Genomic DNA, 20,370 nt, shown 5'->3' on the forward strand with positions numbered 1-20,370 from the left:
ACAATCCAAGTGGATCATGAAACAACATGTGGTACATTGGTAGAGGTCCCACTATGTTCTTTTCCACAAGCATTACAAACAGATATCATTGTTCTGAAATAACGTTGTAGCAGGTGTGGGTGACTTGGGTGGTCCATTTTCTGTTTGGACATGGTAGCACAGATTATGTCCATGTTGAAATCGCAGATAGAACAATAGTAGTTGTAGAACCTTTTTCGGTCAATTTTGCAAATATCACGTCTCACAGGACTATCAAAAGTATAGCTGAAGTTAAAATCAGGATCATGAAACTGAAATCCATCAGACAATGTAAGATTGTGGTCGGGATGTAATGGGTGATTTGGTTGGGTTAGGGGCAGTTGTGCACAGAATTTGTGTAGGGAGTAGTCGCAATCCTTGCAAGAGTAGTAACATAGATGAAATGAATAGATCTCTTCCTTACACATCTTGCATTTCCCAACATGGGGTTCTTCCACCACAGAATCATCTTTATCTTCATCATCATCTTTATTCTTTTGGTGAGGCTGCAACTGCACAAAGTTGAGCAGGTGCTCATGACTAAAATGATGAAGCTGTTGTTGGGTTCGTAGGCCTTGTTGGCCCGGTTTATTATATGAAGTCAAAAGAAGAGACGGGTGTGGGCGGTCGGGCCCAAGCCCGGCCCGGTTTAGATTTCTTGCATAATAATTTACTAACCCTGGTTCAGTCTCTATATAAACAACATTATGTACTTGTAATATTAGGTCACTCAATAAAGATATACCTAGTTGCCACCCGTGGACGTAGGTCAGTTTAGACCGAACCACGTTAAATCCTCGTGTTCGTTTACTGCTTTCGTGTGTGTGTTCAGTTTCGTGTGCGCGTTTAATCCTAACAAGTGGTATCTAGAGCTTAGGTTCAGATCACGCAAAGAACACGTTGAACCAGCCGAGTCGCCGCCAAACCATCCAGCCGTCGCCACCCTACTGCGCTAGGGTTCCGCCGCCGCCTACGGTTTTTTCGATTGTCGTTAGGGTATACGTCGCCGCTGTTTCGCCGCCACTAAACCCAGCCCGACGATCGCGACTAGGGTTCAGTCCACCGCCATACACCACCAGTAACCACCGTAGTTATTCACGCCGTCGATCAGTTCGTTTTCGGCAGTTCAATCACTGACCAAAGAAGATTAGAACTTGTTGTGATAGTATGATCAGGGTGTTAGTTTAGAAGAAGAAGGTTGAGGAGTTCCGATTTGCTTTCGGTAATTATTTGAGCAGAAGAAGAGAGTGAATTTTGTGGGTAAAGGCTTTGGGAATTATTTTTTTCTTTTGTGGAGAAGCACGTGATCAAAGTCCCAAACCAAGAATTCATTTTTTTAAGCTGTGGACCATCAATTTTGGGCTAGTAGATCTAGCTTGTTTATTTTGTTGGGCCCGAGATCCATTTAAGCAAAGGTCGAGTCAAGAACGAGCGAATCAAGATCCTATTTTTGAAGAACAGTTGTTAAGTCAGAAGAAGCGTTAAAGAAACTTAGAACCAGTACCAACCGAGTTTGTCAGGTTTTATCGTTTCAGTTTTCTGATTTTTAGTTCGTTATTCCGCTGCACGTTTAAAATAGGTTGATTTTTTAACAGAGTTCAGTAGAACAGTCGTTAAGTTCAGGTTCGTGTTGCTGTGTCTGTCTCTGTTTTTTATCCAGTTTTTCGTTTTAGTCATTGTTATGGCAGAAGACGGAAAGTTTTCGATACAGAAGTTTGACGGACAGAAGTTCGGTTGGTGGAAGATGCAGATTGAGGCACTACTTTGTCAGAAAGACTTGGATGTAGTGCTTGAGGATGAAAAACCAGAAAAGATGTCAGAAGCAGATTGGAAGAAGTTAGACAAGAAAGCTAGGGCTTGTATTACTTTGTCGTTGTCGGAAGATGTGGCGTTTAACATCATGAAAGAAACCACAGCACGTGGTATGATGGAGGCGCTATCCAACATGTATGAAAAGCCTTCGGCAGCGAATAAAGTCTATCTTATCCGAGAGCTAGTGACAACAAGAATGAAAGAGGGTGGGTCAGTTACAACTCATATCAATAATCTTAATTCGATCTTGTCCCGCTTAGTGTCAGTTGACATTAAGTTTGATGATGAAGTTCAAGGCCTCTTGTTATTATCCTCTTTGCCCGACAGTTGGTCGCAAACAGTGACTGCAGTTTGTAGTTCGTCTACAAATATTACTTTCGATGGGATTCGAGATCTGATTCTGGGAGAAGATTCAAGACGCAGAAGTTCAGGTGAATCATCAGGCAACATGCTAGTCACAGAAGGTAGAGGTAGGGGAAAACAGCGAGGCAGTGGGAGCAGGAAGAGGAGTCAGTCTAAGACTCGTAAGGATATTGAATGTTGGGGTTGTAAAGAGAAAGGACACTTCAGGAATCAGTGTCCGAATGGTAAGAAAGAGGTGAACGTTACAGAAGACGACACAGATGACGGGGTCAGTAGTGATGAGGCTTTGGTTTGTAGTGTTGAGAGTAGCGTTGATGCTTGGTTGATGGATTCTGGTGCATCGTTTCATGCCACTCACTGTAGTGAAACGATGAAGAATCTTAAATTTGGGGATTTTGGAAAGGTTCGACTAGCGAATGATGATATTTTAGAGGTTACGGGTATGGGAGACGTTGATTTGATAACTTCAGCCGGTACTTCTTGGACTTTGAAAGACGTGAGGGTTATTCCAAGTTTGAAGAAACGTTTGATATCAGTTGGGCAGTTGGATGACCAAGGGCACGATGTTAAGTTCGGGAATGGGCAGTGGAAAGTAGTCAAAGGGAATCTCGTTGTTGCTCGTGGCAAGAAAATGGGTTCGTTGTATATGGTCGATATGTCATCGAAAGGAGTGGATCCAGTTTTGGTGAAAGACAAAATCCGGTTCACAGAATCTCGTGGGCAGAAGAAGGTTCGTTTTGCAAGTAACAAACCCAGAGCCAAAGTGAAGATTCAGGATGAACGAGCTAGGAAGGTTAAATCAGTTGGGGGACATCGTGACAGTGGGAGCACAGGTCGTGTTTCAGTTACAGTTCCAGGTCGACAGTGGATTAAGAAAACCAGTATTCCAGCTGTAAAAGTCTCTTCAATGAATTACTTGCTGAATATGGAGAGTGTTTGTTCTCAGGTTATCTCAGGATCCGGTAGTTCGTTACAGTGGGAGCCGGTAGGGACAGGGAACGGGTCAGGGGCAGTTTCAGCCATGACTGACGTGTTGGAGCTCCGGGGAGCTTCAACGGGCCTTCAGGTTAATTGATGAGAAGGCGGTGGCAACTAGAAGAAGTTTAATGTTCAGATTACAGAAGTACAATCAGGAGTGCAGACGAGAGTACTCAAGGCCTCCGAGTGGGAGATTGTTGGGTTCGTAGGCCTTGTTGGCCCGGTTTATTATATGAAGTCAAAAGAGGAGACGGGTGTGGGCGGTCGGGCCCAAGCCCGGCCCGGTTTAGATTTCTTGCATAATAATTTACTAACCCTAGTTCAGTCTCTATATAAACAACATTATGTACTTGTAATATTAGGTCACTCAATAAAGATATACCTAGTTGCCAACCGTGGACGTATGTCAGTTTAGACCGAACCACGTTAAATCCTCGTGTTCGTTTACTGCTTTCGTGTGTGTGTTCAGTTTCGTGTGTGCGTTTAATCCTAACAGCTGTTCCATTGTAACTACATGCATATATACAATTACAAATATCATATACCAACAATTATCCTAAATATTAATCTACTTAAAAAAAACGTAGAAGAAATGCAATCAATTTGTGACAATTTCATGAACAAAATACAATATAACTTTGTGCTCTCAATCAAACCCTTTGTGGACTTTCTATCATAGTTTTGCAGTTTGCTTCAATTTTTGAAATAATTAAATACCCTGCTCCACTTTTCATCAAACCAAAATTAATCTACTCACACATATTTAATCTACTCCTGATTTTACATCACTCAAACCACTCTTTAACACATCAAGATACCATTGAGCTAAATTCTAATATGGTGTTATTTTTTATGGGATGTTGTTGTTCCCGCTGCACTTCATGACGAAAATACCGGTTAGAAAGGGAGACTAAAACTTTTCTGTTGAACACCATCTCAGTTAGCATCACTTGATTATTTTCTATGTGGTTTTTGGCACAATTTCTATCATATTACCGTTTGGCCATCCCTTAAAAATATTACACGTCCCTCACGACTTAAAACCATTACAGACCGCTCATCTCTTAAAAAAGCAGCACATGCCGTTTTCTCCCTTATAAAGATTACAACTTTTCTTGTAAGTTGTCTTTACTGTTAAATGTTAATATAGAATGATTTCTTCTACATGTAAATATCAACTATACAGGTCCCAAGTTAATCAGAATACTTACTTGAAGCAGGTGTCTCAATCTTTTGAATGTCTGATGATGAAGATAAAGCCGTATCTATGATGATTCTGAATAAGAAGTCTAGTTAGCCTTCAATTTGATGGATTTTTTTTAATAATCCCATTGTTTCAAACATGAGAAATAACATTTGACTTCCTTTTCTAGTAAGTGCTAAAACTTGGTGGTGATCTATACCAAAGTATTATTATGCAACTAATCAACAACTTAAAGATGCATAAACCATTGTAACTCTAAAAATCACATCATTTTTACCGATTTGGGGATGGAGAATCCTATAAATGAACCGATTTTCGTTTATGAATCTTTGAAAAACTTAGAGCTTTTAAATTGCAATGCCTTTATTTTGTGGTTTTTGTTAATTTGTGGACATAGACATTTTGCATTACAAATTTTGGTACCACTTCAAACGATACTATTGTGTATTTTTTGGGTGTGAAGTTATAGTTTTAAAGTAGAATACACAGAAAGTTAAATTTTTTTTGGGTTGAACGGGTCGTGTTCATGTTACCGACATGATATCTCGGGTCTGCGTCGGTTGTCTAAGAACACGAGCCGCTTAGCACCCCTATTTATGGGTTGTTCACCACTCAAAAACAATGCATTCCATTTCTCCCATAAAAACACATAATTATTATCAATAAGCCTCCCACCTTTTAGCTATATGCATGGTGTAACAAACAATAAATTAAGGTTTGCTCATTGACACTTGGTGTGCATTAATTCTAGTTTCCTTAATTACTGTATACTAATCATCAAATTTACCAATAAAACTGAAAAAATTAGAGACATATATACCTGTATGTAAGTATTGTTGCAGATAAGTTAAAGCTTCTTCCTTTGATCAGCAGGTAATTAATTGTAAAAATAAAGACAGATGTTGGGATGAATATATAGAGTTGGATGAAAGAATAAAGGAATTCCACAATCATCAAGAAACCCAAATTCCTTGTTCAAAATCATTACCTTTATTCGATTCGATTCGATTCTTGGAGTGAGTCAATCAAAAGCAACTTAAATAAAAGAAATGGTAATATTATCAAGCTATTATAAAGAATATATGCAGACCAAGTATAAAAATGTGACACATTTAAATTACAATATAATCAATCTATTATAAAGGAAATGTCAAGTTTTTGAAACTTAGAATTCACCAAAAAATAAATTAATAAATCAAGAGGTTTAAAGAAACATGGGTAGTTTGTCACAACTTGTCTCTTGTTCGTGGGCTACTCACCAAGTATTTGACGGGTTGAGTTAGGTAACAGGTCGAAAGGAGTAGTTTTAAAAAATAGTCACCTTTTGTTTTGGTTCTTGATAAAAGTGGGTGCGGTTCGTAGCAACCCATTTTAAAAAATATTGTCAGTTTGTATAAGATCAAAATGAGGTGTGACCAACAAAAATTTTAACAACACTAGACCGTCTTGATTTTGTGACTGATATTTAAAACCCGAATACCCAATATATAGTTCTCTTGAGGTAAACACACAACAAGGCAATCAAGATTCTTATTTATGTTCTTCGAATATAAGCAGCCCCATGACATGACGCCCTCAATTTACGAACGGAATTGAGACAAGATAATCTGATCGAACACGGATTGAAATGTGAATTACATTTCAAACTTGGTCAAGTAAGCATGAGGCTAACGGGGACAACCCGTCATGACGGATACATGAGTTTAACGGTATTATCACCTCTGATCGAAAGGTTGCATAATGTGAGGTCACTTGATGATGCAAAACAACCCAAGATCCAAGACATACCATTTTTATTATTTTTTTGTTCAGTAAATCTTTTTTTGTTTGATACAATTTCTCACAAAATAGGAAAGTTCATCTTTTTATATGGGTTGGATTCGAATAAGAATTTTGGTTTTTTTAGAAATAATAGGAAGGAGGGCATTTTAATCCAAGACTTTAAACACAAAACCCACTTATATTTTTACTCATCTCCTACAACCAACGCCCAACACCACCAACACAAACATCACCACCGCCACCGCATCGCCGAAAAAGTCATCGGAAAATGTCACTGGAAAACAACTGGATAGTTTCGCTGGAAAAGTTGACGGAAAGTCATTTTGCCGGAAAATGCACAATGAAAAACACTATGAAAAATGAAAAATGAAAAAAAACACAATGGCAAAAACATAATGAAAAACACAATTACTGTATATAATAACACAATTTTGATAAATCACAATTTGTAAAAAAGCCCACTAATTTTTTTTAGTTTATATAACAAAATTTACTCATATTAACGATAAAGAAAACATGCGTTATTATATTGATTTTTTTTAATAAAAAAATGCATAAAAAATTGTGTACATTTTAAAATGATATGAGTATAGATATGAGAGAGAAAGTCTTGTTATTCCATTTTAAGTTTTCGCCTTTATTTCACACTTGATTTCCTACCTAAGTTAATCTTAACCATTTATGTCCAAAATCAATTAACTAAATTAATTCTTATTTTTCATACAAAACTCATACTTTCTATTATAACTTAACCCATTTTAGTATCAGAAAAACCATGTTTAGTTTCTTTTAATTATTTATTTATTTTTAGGTGATTAAAAATCAAGAAGTAAAAAAATAAGGCAGCCGTTTTGTTATTACCGTGTTTGATGTCATCGGCGGTTTTATCACAATTCGTTTACTAATTAAAAAACTGATCCTAACTAGTTGGATCAAACCGGATCACATCCACGCCGAAGCCAAAGAGTTATATCATACATGCCCAACTCTATTGAACGGAAACTCCAAATTTAAGTACACCAAGCCCAACATTATCAAACGAGCCCAACCAAAAAAAAAAACAAATATTATTTCAATTAAACGAGCTTGCACTCCCACACCTCCTAACTCCTTAATAATTAACAACATTTAGTAGATCATCAAATAAACTCAATAACACTAAAGTCACATTGATGACACTAAAATTGCCGACATTCATCCCTGTAACATCCCGAAATTTCAAAGAACAACACTTAATATATTATTTATTTATGGCGTGATAGTTTAATCGGTTTAGTAGAGAAATAATAAAAGAATATGATAATAAAGAGGGAAGATAAGTATACTAAATAGATGGAATTAATTATGGACAAAAAAGGAAAGATGTGCCTTAGGTCCATGGGCTTAAGTGAGTATAAATACCCCTTAAACCCTAATCCTTTCCATTTCTAACCATCTTATCCACCTTATTCTCTACACACTCAACACACACACACAAGCCTCCTTACGGCCGTGAGAAGAAGAAGAAGATTCGAGATCGATTCTAGCCTAAATCTTGTTAAATCTTTGATATACAATCAAGATACAAGATTGTAGTTCATAACCAAGCTAAACCGTGAGCTAAAAACGAGTAAAGGTACGTCTTTTATCCTTAAAGGTTATGTTTTTATAAACGGTTTGTTATAAAACTTAAACCTAGAGTAGATCGGGTCTAGAATCTAGACAAACCATAAAAATGCAAACTTGATAATTAAAATGGACTTAACGGATTCATGGTTAGATACGGTTCATAAAGGAAACCCTAGATCTAGCCTTGAATGTTTTAAACTTAAAGATCTAAACTTTATACCTAAAACGGGTTTTTGGAAGGTAATAAAGGTTCAAGTTTATGCTAGAAACGGGTTAAATCTTGATAATGGAATGATATTGGACGTTAAACGGTTAAGGGAGAGTAGAAATGATGGTTAAGAATTATGATCGAGTCCTGCAGAGCACCGATTCTGTTTCGAACCGGGGTACCCTGGGAATAGACCGTGAATCTGTTTAAGGGAATTGTGTTAAACACAAGCCCGGTTTACTGTGTCGATTGTTTCTTTATTTCTGGTTATTATTACTACAAGATTTCCAACAGTATTTAACGGGTTGAGTTAGGTAACGGGTTTGAAGAAATTCATGTCAAAACCAGTAGTTTTAAAAGTAGTCACCTCTTGTTTTGAGTTCTTGATATAAATGGGAACGGTTCAAAGCAAACCGTTTTAAAAAATGGTCACTTTGGTTAAGATCAAAATGAGGTGTACGACCAACAAAAATTTTAACAACACTAGATCGTCTTGGTTTGGTGACTGGTCTTTAAAACTCAAATACCCTCTGTGATTTTAGTTCTCTTGCGGTAAACAGAGGACAAGGCAATCAACATTCTTGTTTCAGTTCTTCGATTATAAGCAGCCCCACAACACCCTCAAATTTTGACAAGAAAATCTGATCAAACACGGATTGAAATGAGATTTTATTAGAATCCAATCAACCCCTTCTACTTAATTACATGATAAATAACAATATATTATATATACATACTTTGAAATATTTACATTTTGACCTGACTTGGTCAAATAAATATGAGGCTAACGGGACAACCTGGCCTGACTCAACCCGTCATATGATGCATACATAAGTTAACCAGTTTTGTCACACTGTGAGCAGTTGTTTGATGATGCAAAACTAACACATGTTTTAGAGTATGTGGTTGGTGTGACTGACTATAGGGCGCGAAAAGGGAGCGAAAATCTTGTTTTATTTCTTTTAATTATTTATTTTCAGGAATTTAAAAATCAAGAAGTAAACATCAAGGCTATTACTGCATGAAGTGAGACAAAAAGTGAATTGGTGTTTCTTAAAGGTGTGAGCCCCAAACCAGCAGCCTCGATTGGAGTAATGTTTCTATTCCAACGTAGCTAACCCAAAAATTTACCACAAACACCTTAGATGAGGAATGATGATGAACAGTATACGATGACGATGAACTAACTTAAGGGAAAACCAAACCCCACTATAAACACACACAAAACATATATTATGACGTCGATGAACTGTTAGAACACAAGAATGGAAAATGGAAGATCAGACGTTGGTGTCCGCTTGTAATAGAAACACAACTTAAGTGCAAACCTAGTTATTCGCGTTACCATAATCTCAAAACCTATACCCGAAGACTGAAAACCAGGTAACAACTTATTCATTCGTGTTCGGGTGCGGATTTTCCGGGCTGGGTTAAATCGAATTGGATTCAGGTTATCCGTTGTTCGGGTTTGGTTTAATCGGGTAACGACTGCGGTTTTTTGGGGTCGAGTTTCAGGTTACGTTTAAAAATGACAACCCTAGTCCAAACCTAACCTGGCAAATTCAGTTAGGATCCAATTTATCACTTCACATGGTGTTCCAATACATACTTCTTCTTCAAGCTTTTAATCATACACTTGGTGTGCACACTACCAAACATTTTATTTTATTTTCTTCCTTTCGTGTTTCGTTTCCAAATTAATCACTTGTCTGTGTATTTATATTGTAAAATTCGCTTATACTATCCCTCGCAGGCAGTTCCAATAAGAATAAAAGATAGATTTACAGTTAAAAGTTATATTGGCTGTTTTATTTGGTTTTATTTTATGTTGATCAATCACATCAACAACCCTTTTAATTTTCAATTCAAAGGAAAAAAAATTAAGAAGAACGAACGCTTATTCAAAGGTGTGTACAAGCACGTATACAACAAACCATGGTAAAGCTACTGAGTTGGACAACTTTATCATACATACCACACCAACGATGACGGGTAAGCTTGCACCGGGAGCACTTGAAGATAACGTAATCTTGCAATTCTTCATGGCAGACATCACATTCATAGGTGAGAGGGTGCGGGTGATCTGTGATCTCAAGGCTTCTTCCAAATTTGACATTTAGAAACCAGAAGACAGATGTTTTAACTGGCCTTATAGATTTCTCACAGTGAAGTTTTATCGGAGCACAAGCGGTGTGCATAGACGATGCACAGGGGCTGCAATGATAAAACCACTTTTCCGGGTCAAATTCATCCTTACATATCTCACAAAAGTATTCGCTACTATGGTTCTCAGCTGGATAGTATCTCAGACTAAGTGAATGTTTCTCGTACTTGTGCCTAATCTTTCCGGGTAATAACAAAGCACACATTGTATGCAAATAGAAATCAAAAGCGGGACAATGGAACCCCATTTTAATGTCCATCGACCAGCGACATGCCCTACAATAAGTTTCTGATAGATTGGGTGAAGCTTCGTTTCTTAGGAGGAGATGGCCAGGGTAAGCTTCATGTGTGATCACATCAGGTATGAAGACACAGTTAATATCCACATGATATTCGCATTGCATGCATCTGTACGTGAAACCATTAGAAGTTAAGTTACAAATATTACATCGAAACACACCGAAGGATCGTCCACACTGTGGCTGGAGAACAAGCGTATGATTTGGATGGCCATGGTGGTCTTGTATTTCAGAGGGTAGCCTGGTGCACCACTCATGAAGAACAAAACCACAATCATCTTCGGAACACTTGTAAAAGGGCGCATCTGTGACTGGGCGCACGCATCCGTCGCATAATAGTTCCACTTGTTTCATGGAATCATGAAGAGAAACTTATCCATCATGGAGTGTATTAATAAGAATTAACGGGTGCGGATGACTAAACATTTCACCATCAATCGTTTTTTTAATACTTAATTCACCTTTGTTGAGGAAAAGGTGCTTGAGAAGGTTGAAAGTTTCGTTAGGAAATGGACAACGGATTAGATTAGGATGGTCATCGTCTTTGAAGTTTTTAGAAGTTTTGCCAAGGCCTAAAGAATGACATATTTAAAGTTAAAATTATATTGACAAGCATAATATCTAGTATTAAAAGGAAAAGAATCAAATAACTGCCCACCTGGGCGCATGAAGATAGACATAAATGCCTCACTCATTGAAGAAGCACACTCAACATGGGCGTAATATCTACATCTATCACATCTGTAATGCCAGTTGCTAGCCTCGAAACCTAAATCACAAACTTTGCACCTGGGATAGAATCTGGCCCTTCTTTCAATTTGTGGAAAGGAATAAGCGAGTGTAAGTAAATGAGTATGAGTGAAACTCTCATTTGTAGACCGTTGGATAAGTAACTTGGCTGGAAGCAAAGCACAATCCAAATGGATCATGAACCAATCACAAATGGTACGATGGTAGAAGGTCCCGCTCTGTTTTCTCCCACACGCATAACAGAAAGATATCATCCAATTGAGATTACGTTGAAGTTGATGTTGGTGACTTGGGTGGTGCATCTTTTGTTCAGCCATTGTAGCACATATTATGTCCATGGTGAAAGCGCATATGGAACAATGGTAATTGTAGAACCTTTTTCGCTCAATTTGGCACATATCACATTTCACAGGACTATCAAAAGTGTAGTCTAACTTGATATTGGGATCATGAAACTGAAATCCGTCAGACAACGTAAGATTGTGACCGGGATGTGATGGGTGATTTGGCTGGGTTAGGGGCAGTTGTGCACAGAATTTGTGCAGTGAGTAGTCGCAATCCTTGCAAGAGTAGTAACATAGATGAAATGAATAGATCTCTTCTTTGCACATCTTGCATTTGCCAACATGACACTCTTCCGTCACAAAATCATATTTATCTTCATTATCAGAGTTTTCCTTCTTTTTTGTAGGATGCAAGTGGACAAGATTGAGCATGTGCTCATGACTAAAATGTTGAAGCTGCTCCAATGCAACTACATTATATATTAATTGTGAAGTGTTAGTTAACTCACATATTACTACTATTCTTAATTTAGTAACAGGATAAGCCAATTAGGCTTTTACATGTGTCTATGTAGTTACTTTCTCACATGGAATTTGCAACTCAATTATTGTGATGCTCTCTACTCGATCCATTACAAGATTATTTTCAAGTTTGATTTGTAATATTGTTATATGATTTTATGTTTATAGTTTAGTTCCTCTTTACATAATAATTTTTGATTCATTTTAGTTTTACCCAAGGTTGCAAAAGTCGTTAGGCGGATCCTAGGCGGCCGACTAAGAAGTTGGGTGTACTCGGAGTACTCGGAACTGGTAAATATAAAGAAAATTAATTTTTGTATATTATATATACGTCAAATATGATAAGTATACTAATATTTATAACAAAATAAATGAATATCAATTAAATAAGAGAAATACATTTGTAAATACTAAACTATTCTAAAATTTGCTAACATTAACTAAAAAAATTACATTCCTTTTTTAATATTATAAAAATATGAATTATGTTTTATTTTTAAGTCAAAATCGGCCCAAGTTAACCGGATATATGTGATTCTTGCTGAGGTTGACCACATTTGACCGATTATTGGTAACTAGACGAAGTTTATGAAAACTCTCATCGGTGGCATATATTGTAGCGAGTACTCTCCACTCGGCCTTGGAGACCTACTTTTACAACATTGCTTTTACCTAAGTTTCGATATAAACTTTATTTTAAACCAAGCTACCATAATAGAGATGGACAAATTCGGTATTAATATCGGTAACGCTTTGGTACCATCGGTACCAAACCAAAGTTTTGAATTTCAATACTTGTACAGTACCGGTACCGAATTGAGTATTTTGGTACCGGTACGGGTACCAAAAATTTGCGATTTTTGGGATCGGGATTTTTGGTACCGGTACGGTACCTATCTCATCCATATGCTATAACATGCGAACACACTTTATTAACTTTATGTTTTGTTAACGTCCCCATTTTGATGCATGGATTTACGTATATCAATGCTCCCGCCGCAACTCAACGGGATGTTTACTAGTTCAATAATAAAATATACATGTGTTACAATAATCATATAACCAAGTATATGTAACACTTGGAGCAACACCAAGACCCGAATGGATAATACGAAAGTATAAGGGTGGTACGGAAGATCTCATGGGGCGATTTGGTGGAGATCTAAAGTTCATGGACCAAGTTGAATAATTTGGTGCCAAAGTTATCTTTTATTTATTATTAAATAAATTAGAAGTCTAGTATGATTATGTATCCAAGTTTGAGTAGGAGTATGGTATTGAGTGCTATATAAACTCATCATTAGTTTTCTTTTGTTCTAGTAGTAAGTATTCCACTCTTGTTTCTTATTAATAAAAAGAGTCGCATAAACGTTTTATGCAAATATCGTGTTTGATGTTTTTGATTCACTTGTATAAGATTTAACAATATATTCCCAATATTATTCTGCTTCTTTTTTTAAGAAAGTGCAAAAAAAAAAGCATTTATTTTGTGACGATTATAGTGAAAATACAATAACAAACTTGAGTTTGAAATCATGCAGGGACAATCAGCCTGACGTGGAAACTTTACCATACTTTTTAAATAATTAAATGCCCAACTCTACTTTTCATTAAACGAAAAAACATATGTATCTATCCTCAAAATGGAAGAAAACTAGACTTATGTGATTAGTAGTAGATATAAAAATGAAAAAATTGATGTCAAATCTGAATTTTTTACAGAAAGGTACTGTTGCAATAAATAATGAGTTGTGAACGGGATGGAGTAATATATAGGATAAATAATTAATAAAATAAAAGGATTAATCCTGTTGTTCCAAAGCCTTGTGTAATTCTTTAATCAAGCACGTGACTTTTCTTGTAGTTGTCCTTACTATTAGTATTGAATGGATTTCTTTTACGTGTATATATATATACTAGACGGGTGCCCGCACGATACGGCGGGAAACAAAAATCTTAGCAATCATGTAACAATTACGGATGTTCAAGGTTCGTATGAAACCTTGAAAACGTTTAAACCAATCACAACTTTTAATTAGTTGGTTTTTGAAAACATTTAAACCAAACAGTTCGGTTTACGGCTTATACAAAAAATAGGCCATATAAAACCGGACCGGACTGTAATGTTATTATTGAAGCTTAATGCGTGAAACCAAACCATTAGTAACGATTCAGTTTAAATTTTCAATGGATCAGTTTTGGTTTTCAATAACAAAAATTCAAACCAACATTTTGGCTCACGGTTTAACTTATAAACCGTTAAAACTGAATTGTGAACACCCATACGTAGCATGTTAATTTTTTTAATTGAAAAAACTATAGCAATACCATACCCAAATTAAAGACAATAAATTAAATTCTCATTTTTATGGTGCAATTTTAAAAAAAATATATTAATGTAAGAAAAAGTTACGGCCGTTGGAAAATCGTTAGTGGGAAGTTGGTTACAATTAAAATCAAAAGGAATACATGTGTAAAGATGGAGGTTCAAGGTTGTAATAATTTTTTAAATTTATAAAAGTTGGGCAATGCTGTAACTATTTATATACATATTTTTAAATGGACAAGTTTATCCATATTTTACATGTTATAGAAGATGTACCTTATACAAGTTTTAAATTACTTAAAAAGTAGGTGTCTTAATTTGCTCATCTCTCATGTATTTTATATATATATATATATATATAATATCAACTATACAAGTCCCAAGTTAATTAATCAGAATACTTGAAGAAGTTGTCATCTCAATCTTATGAATGTTTGATGATGAAGATGAAGCCATAGCCATGAAGATTCTGATTAAGAGTCTGCAGGTTAGCCTTCAATTTGATGAATTATGAAAACAATTCCATTGTTTTAAAGCCTTAAGTCACCTTAACCATAAGGAAAACAATTGACTTCTGTTTTCTTGTAACTGCTAAAACTTGTTGATAATTTATACCAAAGTATTACCTTTATAACTAATCAACAATTTAAAGATGCTTAAGCCATATGTAACTCTGTAATTCACATCACTTTTTCAGATTTGGGGATAAAGAATTCGCAGCAATGAACTGATTTTCGTTTTTGAATCTTTGAAAAACAAAGACCTTTTAAACTACAATGCCCTTATCTTGTGGTTTTTGTTTTTGTGGGCATATAATTTTAGAGTAGAATAAATAGAAATTTCAATAATTTTGAGTCTGACAGGTCGTGTTCGTGTTACTGACATGATTTTTACGTTTACATCGGGTCTAACATGCCAGAACACGAGCCGCTTAGCCAGGGCCGTCTCGTGGGTAAGCTAAATGAGACCATGGCTTTAGGCCTCCACTTTTAGAGGGCCTCAATTTTAAATCTGAGTTATTTATTATGAGATTTTGAAAATAGAGTTCTTCTAGAGTTAGTAACTCATTGATAGGCCACAAACCAATTATGATTGTTTCATATCCATTATCAGTGCATATTATCCATATTCTATAGTTCTTGTATACTCTCTAGCGTTATACGCATAAAGAAAACAAAAGAAAATGGCCTCAACATTTTAGTTAGTTTTAGGTTTCCGAAGACGTTGAGCCGGTCCTGCGCTTAGCACCCCTATTGGCGGGTTGCACACCACTAAAAAACAACACATTCTATTTCTCCCATAAAAACAGATATTGATTATCAATAGTATTCAGTTTACATGGTGTAACAATACACACTCCTCACTTAAGCTTTTAACTAAACAGTCGGTGTGCATTAACTCTATTTTCCTTTCGTGTTACATTAATATTATTTTCATTCCTAAATGTCTGTATATTTAATTATCCAAACGAATAACACTCTACAAACTGCTAGAAGAAGCAGAGGCGTACCTGTATGTAATATTGTACATAAAGCTTCTTCCTTTGATCAGCAGATTGATGTTTGTTTATGCAATGAAGATGGATGGATGAATAAATATAAATAGAGTTGGATGAACGAACGAATAAAGAAATTTGCCATCATCAAGAAACCCAGATTCCATCAAAAGCTAGCTACCATTGCTTTATTTAATATATATTCTTGGAGTGACTCTATTAAAAGCAACTTATTGTCGGCTGCAAGTAATATTATTGCTATGGATATGTAGATTCTTGAGTCACTGAATCAAAAGCAACTTAATTAGATAGATTATTCGCTGGTTACCTTTTACTTTATGCATTTGGCTTAAATGTGTTTGAAAATGAAATATATATGTGTATATATAGCAACTTCTTTGGATCTCACAAACCTAACGAAATGAGGAACTCGTACAAACCCCTACATCATAAAGAAATTGAGGAATTTGCTGTTGTATTAATGATTCGTTAACTTAAATAAGATTACAACGGTTTATATATGTACACAATAAAGCAAACAAAACTGAAACTTTCGTTTGAAAGTTCATTAGCAGCATTCTGGTTCAATGGTATGGAATGGGAAACCTAACTCAATGGTGGTGGTTTCCTCCTTACGGTAATCTTTAGTGAGTCAGAGCGTCAAAATCAATATGGATGGTTGACATTCCATTTCAAAAAAATTCACTAAGTATTAGGGTAGTTCCAAACGTTACAAAAATAATAACATGATATTTATAACATGGTACATATATGTCAAGTATCACCATATATTATGATGTTGATGAACCGACGTTAGAACGCAAGAATGGAATTGGAAGATCATGAGATGTTGGTGCCCCCCTATAAAAATAACCAGCTTAAGTGCAACTGCAAACTGGGTTATACTGGGTTACCCGAATCTCAAAAAACTATACACGAAAATTGAAAAGCAGGTAACGACTTATTTAGGTTCAGGTGCAGAGACGCAATAAACGTAACTTAGTACCCAATTAATTATCCTTCGATCACTTACATAGTTTAACAACGATATATACTTTTCATTTGAGCTTTTAATCAAGCAGTTGGCGTGCATTCTACCAAACATTTTCTTTTCTATCGTATGATCATATTTCTTTCATTCAAAATTAATCACTTGTCCGTATATATTAATATTAATATTGGATTTTCTCCCAGGCAGTTTGAATAACAAGAATGCACACTAATCTCTAAGGTTAGAATTTATAAAGTTACAAAGTTAGATCGACTGTCATAGTATGAAGTTGTGTACAAGCGCATCTATACGTACGTACATGTTTAATTAATCTTTAACAAACTTTGGTTAAGTGACTAAGTTGGACACCAACAGTGACAGGTAAACTTGCATTGGGAGCACTTGAAGATAAAGTAATATTGCAATTGTTGATGACAAACATCACATTCACCATCAGCACTAAGCCCTTGTTCAAAGGTGAGAGGGTGCGGGTGCGGGTGCGGGTGATCTGTGATCTCAAAGGTTCTTCCAAATTTGACATTCAGAAACCTGAAGACAGGTTCAGAATTTGCAAGCAAAGATCGCTCACAATGCAGCTTTAGCGGAGCACACACGGTGTGCATAGACGATGCACAAGTGCTGCAATGATAGAACCACTTTTGCGGGTTTAATTCATCCTCACAAATCTCACAAAAGTATTCGCTACTATGGTTCTCAGCTGGATAGTATCTCAGACTGAGTGAATGTTTATCGTACTTGTGCCTAATCTTTCCGGGTAATAACAAAGCACACATTGTATGCAAATAGAAATCACAAGCGGGACAATGGAACCCCATTTTAATGTCCATCGACCAGCGACATGCCCTACAATAAGTTTCTGATAGATTGGGTGAAGCTTCGTTTCTTAGGAGGAGATGGCCAGGGTGAGCTTCATGTGTGATCACGTCAGGTATGAAGGCACAATTAATATCCACATTATATTCACATTCCACGCATTCATATGTGAAACCATTGGAATATAACTTACAAATACTACACTCAAAACACACCGAATGAGCAACCAAACTGTGGTTGGAGAACAAGGGTATGGTCTGGATGGCCATAGTGATCTTGTATTTTAGAAGGTAGCCTGGTGCACCACTCATGAAGAACAAAACCACAATCATCTTCGGAACACTTGTAAAAGGGCACATCCGTGATTGGTCGCACGCATGCGTCACACAATAGTTCCACTCGTTTCATGGGATGATGAAGAGAAACTGACCCGTCATGGAGTGTATCAATAAGAATAAGCGGGTGCTGATGACTAAACATTACGTCGTCAATCTTTCTTTCAATAGTTAATTCACCCTTGTTGATAAAAAGGTGCCGGAGAAGGTTGAAACTTTCGTTAGGAAATGGACAACGGATTAGATTAGGATGGTCATTATCTTTGAAGTTTTTATAAGTTTTGCCAAGACCTAAAGAATGAAATATTTAAAGTTAACTTAAATTGACAAACATAATATCTAGCATTAAAAAGAAACGAATAAATAATTGCACACGTGGGAGCATGAAGATTGACATAAATGCTTCTCTCTTTGAACTGGCACACCGAACATGGGTGTAATATCGGCATTTATCGCATCTGTATTGCCAGAAGGTAGTAATAAACCCACCACCACAAACTCTGCAGCTAGGGTATAATTTGGCCCTACTTTCAATTTGTGGAAAGGAATAAGCAAGGGTAAGTAAATGAGTATGAGTGAAACTCTCATTCGCAGAATGTTGGATAAATAACTTGGCCGGAAGCAAAGCACAATCTAAGTGGATCTTGAACCAATAACAAGTGGTACAATGGTAGAAGGTCCCACTATGTTTCTTACCACAAGCATTGCAAGAAAATATCATCTGACCTAGATATCGTTGAAGTTGGTGTGGGTGACTTGGGTGATCCATCTTCTGTTCAGCAATAGTGGCACAGATTATGTCCATGTTGAAATTGCAGATGGAACAATGGTAATTGTAGAACCTTTTTCGCTCAATTTGGCACGTATGACACTGCACAAAAGAATCAAAAATCGCGTCGAAGTTTAAATCTGGATCTTGAAACTGATATCCGTCAGACAACGTAAGCTTGTGGCCTGGATGTAATGGGTGATTTTGTTGGGTTAGGGGTAGTTGTGCACAAAATTTATGCACAGAGTAATCACAATCCTTGCAAGAGTAGTAATATAGATGAAATGGATAGATCTCTTCTTTGCACATCTTGCATTCGCCAACATGACACTCTTCCACCACAAAATCATCTATATCTTCATCTTTCTCTTCATCTTCGTCTTCCGTATTAGAGTTCTCATTCTTTTGTAGAGGCTGCAACTGGACAAGGCTGAGAACATGCTCATGACTAAAATGCTGAAGCTGCTCCATTGCAACTACATTCAATAAAAAATATACATGTGCTACAATAATCATATATCCAAATATATTCCCAATATTTAATCAACCTTTTTTATTTGGTAAGAAAGTGTAAAAAAATGCATTTATTTTGTGACAATTTCGTAAACACAATACAAAAATCACTACATTCAATAAAAAAAATGTATATTAATTATCCAAACGAATAAAACTCTACTACTAGAAGAAACAAAGACATACCTTTATGCGTTGTTGCAGATGAGTCTTCTTCCTCTGATCAACAAATTGGGTACAAAAATTAAAAAAATAAAGGACTGATGTTTAGGCAATGAAGATGTGAACGGGGTGGAGTAATGTATAGGCATAAAGAAATAAGAAAATAAATGGATTAATCCCGTTGTTCCAAAGCCTTGCGTAAATCTTTAATTAAGCATGTGGCTTACTCTTCTTGTAGTTGTCCTCACTGTTAGTATTGAATGGATATATTTCTTTTACATATATAGAATATCAACTATACAAGTACCAAGTTAATTAATCAGAATACTTACTTGAAGAAGTTGTCAGCTCAACCTTCGGAATGTTTGATGATGAAGATGAAGCCATAACCATGAAGGAAGATTCTGATTAAGAGTCTGCAGGTTAGACTTCAAGTTGATGCATTATGAAAATAATCCTATTTTTTCAAAGCCTTAAGTTAGTCACATAATTAGCCATAAGGAAAACAATTGACTTCTTTTTTCTGCTAACTGCTAAAACTTGTTGATAGTTTATACCAAAGTATTATTTTATAACTAATCAACAATTTAAAGACGCATAAACCTATGCAACTCTGTAATTCACATCACTTTTGCAGATTTGGGGATAAAGAATTCGCAGCAATGAACCGATTTTCGTTTTTGAATCTTTGGAAAAACAAAGACCTTTTAAACTGCAATGCCTTTATTATGTGGTTTTTGTTATTTGTGGTCATATAATTTTAGGGTAGAATACATAGAAATTTCGGTAATCTTGATTATAACAGGTCGTGTTCGTGCTACTGACATGATTAACATGCCAGAACACGAGGCGCTTAGCACCCCTATTGATGGGTTGCACACCACTCAAAAACAACACATGGTATAACAATACATACTCCTCACTTAAGGTTTTAACTAAACAGTTTAACTCTAT

At 36.0% G+C, this 20,370-nt stretch overlaps 2 protein-coding genes across 2 annotated transcripts; both read right to left on the reverse strand.

The window, feature by feature from the left end:
* Positions 1–14: 14 nt before the first annotated feature.
* On the reverse strand, positions 15–17,639 carry LOC143560438 (uncharacterized). Its single transcript, XM_077048740.1, has 2 exons — positions 17,244–17,639; positions 15–530 (listed from the first exon to the last, which is right to left on the reverse strand). Exons 1-2 carry the CDS (start codon positions 17,637–17,639, stop codon positions 15–17), a joined length of 912 nt encoding a protein of 303 aa, XP_076904855.1.
* Positions 17,640–17,841: 202 nt separating this feature from the next.
* On the reverse strand, positions 17,842–19,212 carry LOC143560439 (uncharacterized). The gene is made up of 2 exons (XM_077048741.1): positions 18,669–19,212; positions 17,842–18,263 (listed from the first exon to the last, which is right to left on the reverse strand). The coding sequence occupies exons 1-2, from the start codon at positions 19,210–19,212 to the stop codon at positions 17,842–17,844; spliced, it is 966 nt and encodes a 321-aa protein (XP_076904856.1).
* Between the last annotated feature and the right edge of the window lie 1,158 nt (positions 19,213–20,370).

Source organism: Bidens hawaiensis, unplaced genomic scaffold (assembly GCF_021521415.1).
Source record: "Bidens hawaiensis isolate Kalapana, Puna unplaced genomic scaffold, B.hawaiensis_p1.1 tig00020332_1, whole genome shotgun sequence".
Lineage (NCBI taxonomy): Eukaryota > Viridiplantae > Streptophyta > Magnoliopsida > Asterales > Asteraceae > Bidens > Bidens hawaiensis.

Coding starts and splice junctions, on each gene's coding strand:
- LOC143560438 (XM_077048740.1), bottom strand. CDS start 17,639: ATGGGGTTCCATTGTCCCGCTTGTGATTTCTATTTGCATACAATGTGT. Junction 531..17,243: donor GTGCTGATGGTGAATGTGAT/GTTTGTCATCAA, acceptor AACTTTGTGCAG/TTGCAGCCTCACCAAAAGAA.
- LOC143560439 (XM_077048741.1), bottom strand. CDS start 19,212: ATGGAGCAGCTTCAGCATTTTAGTCATGAGCATGTTCTCAGCCTTGTC. Junction 18,264..18,668: donor ATTTTCTTGCAATGCTTGTG/GTAAGAAACATA, acceptor TTCATTCTTTAG/GTCTTGGCAAAACTTATAAA.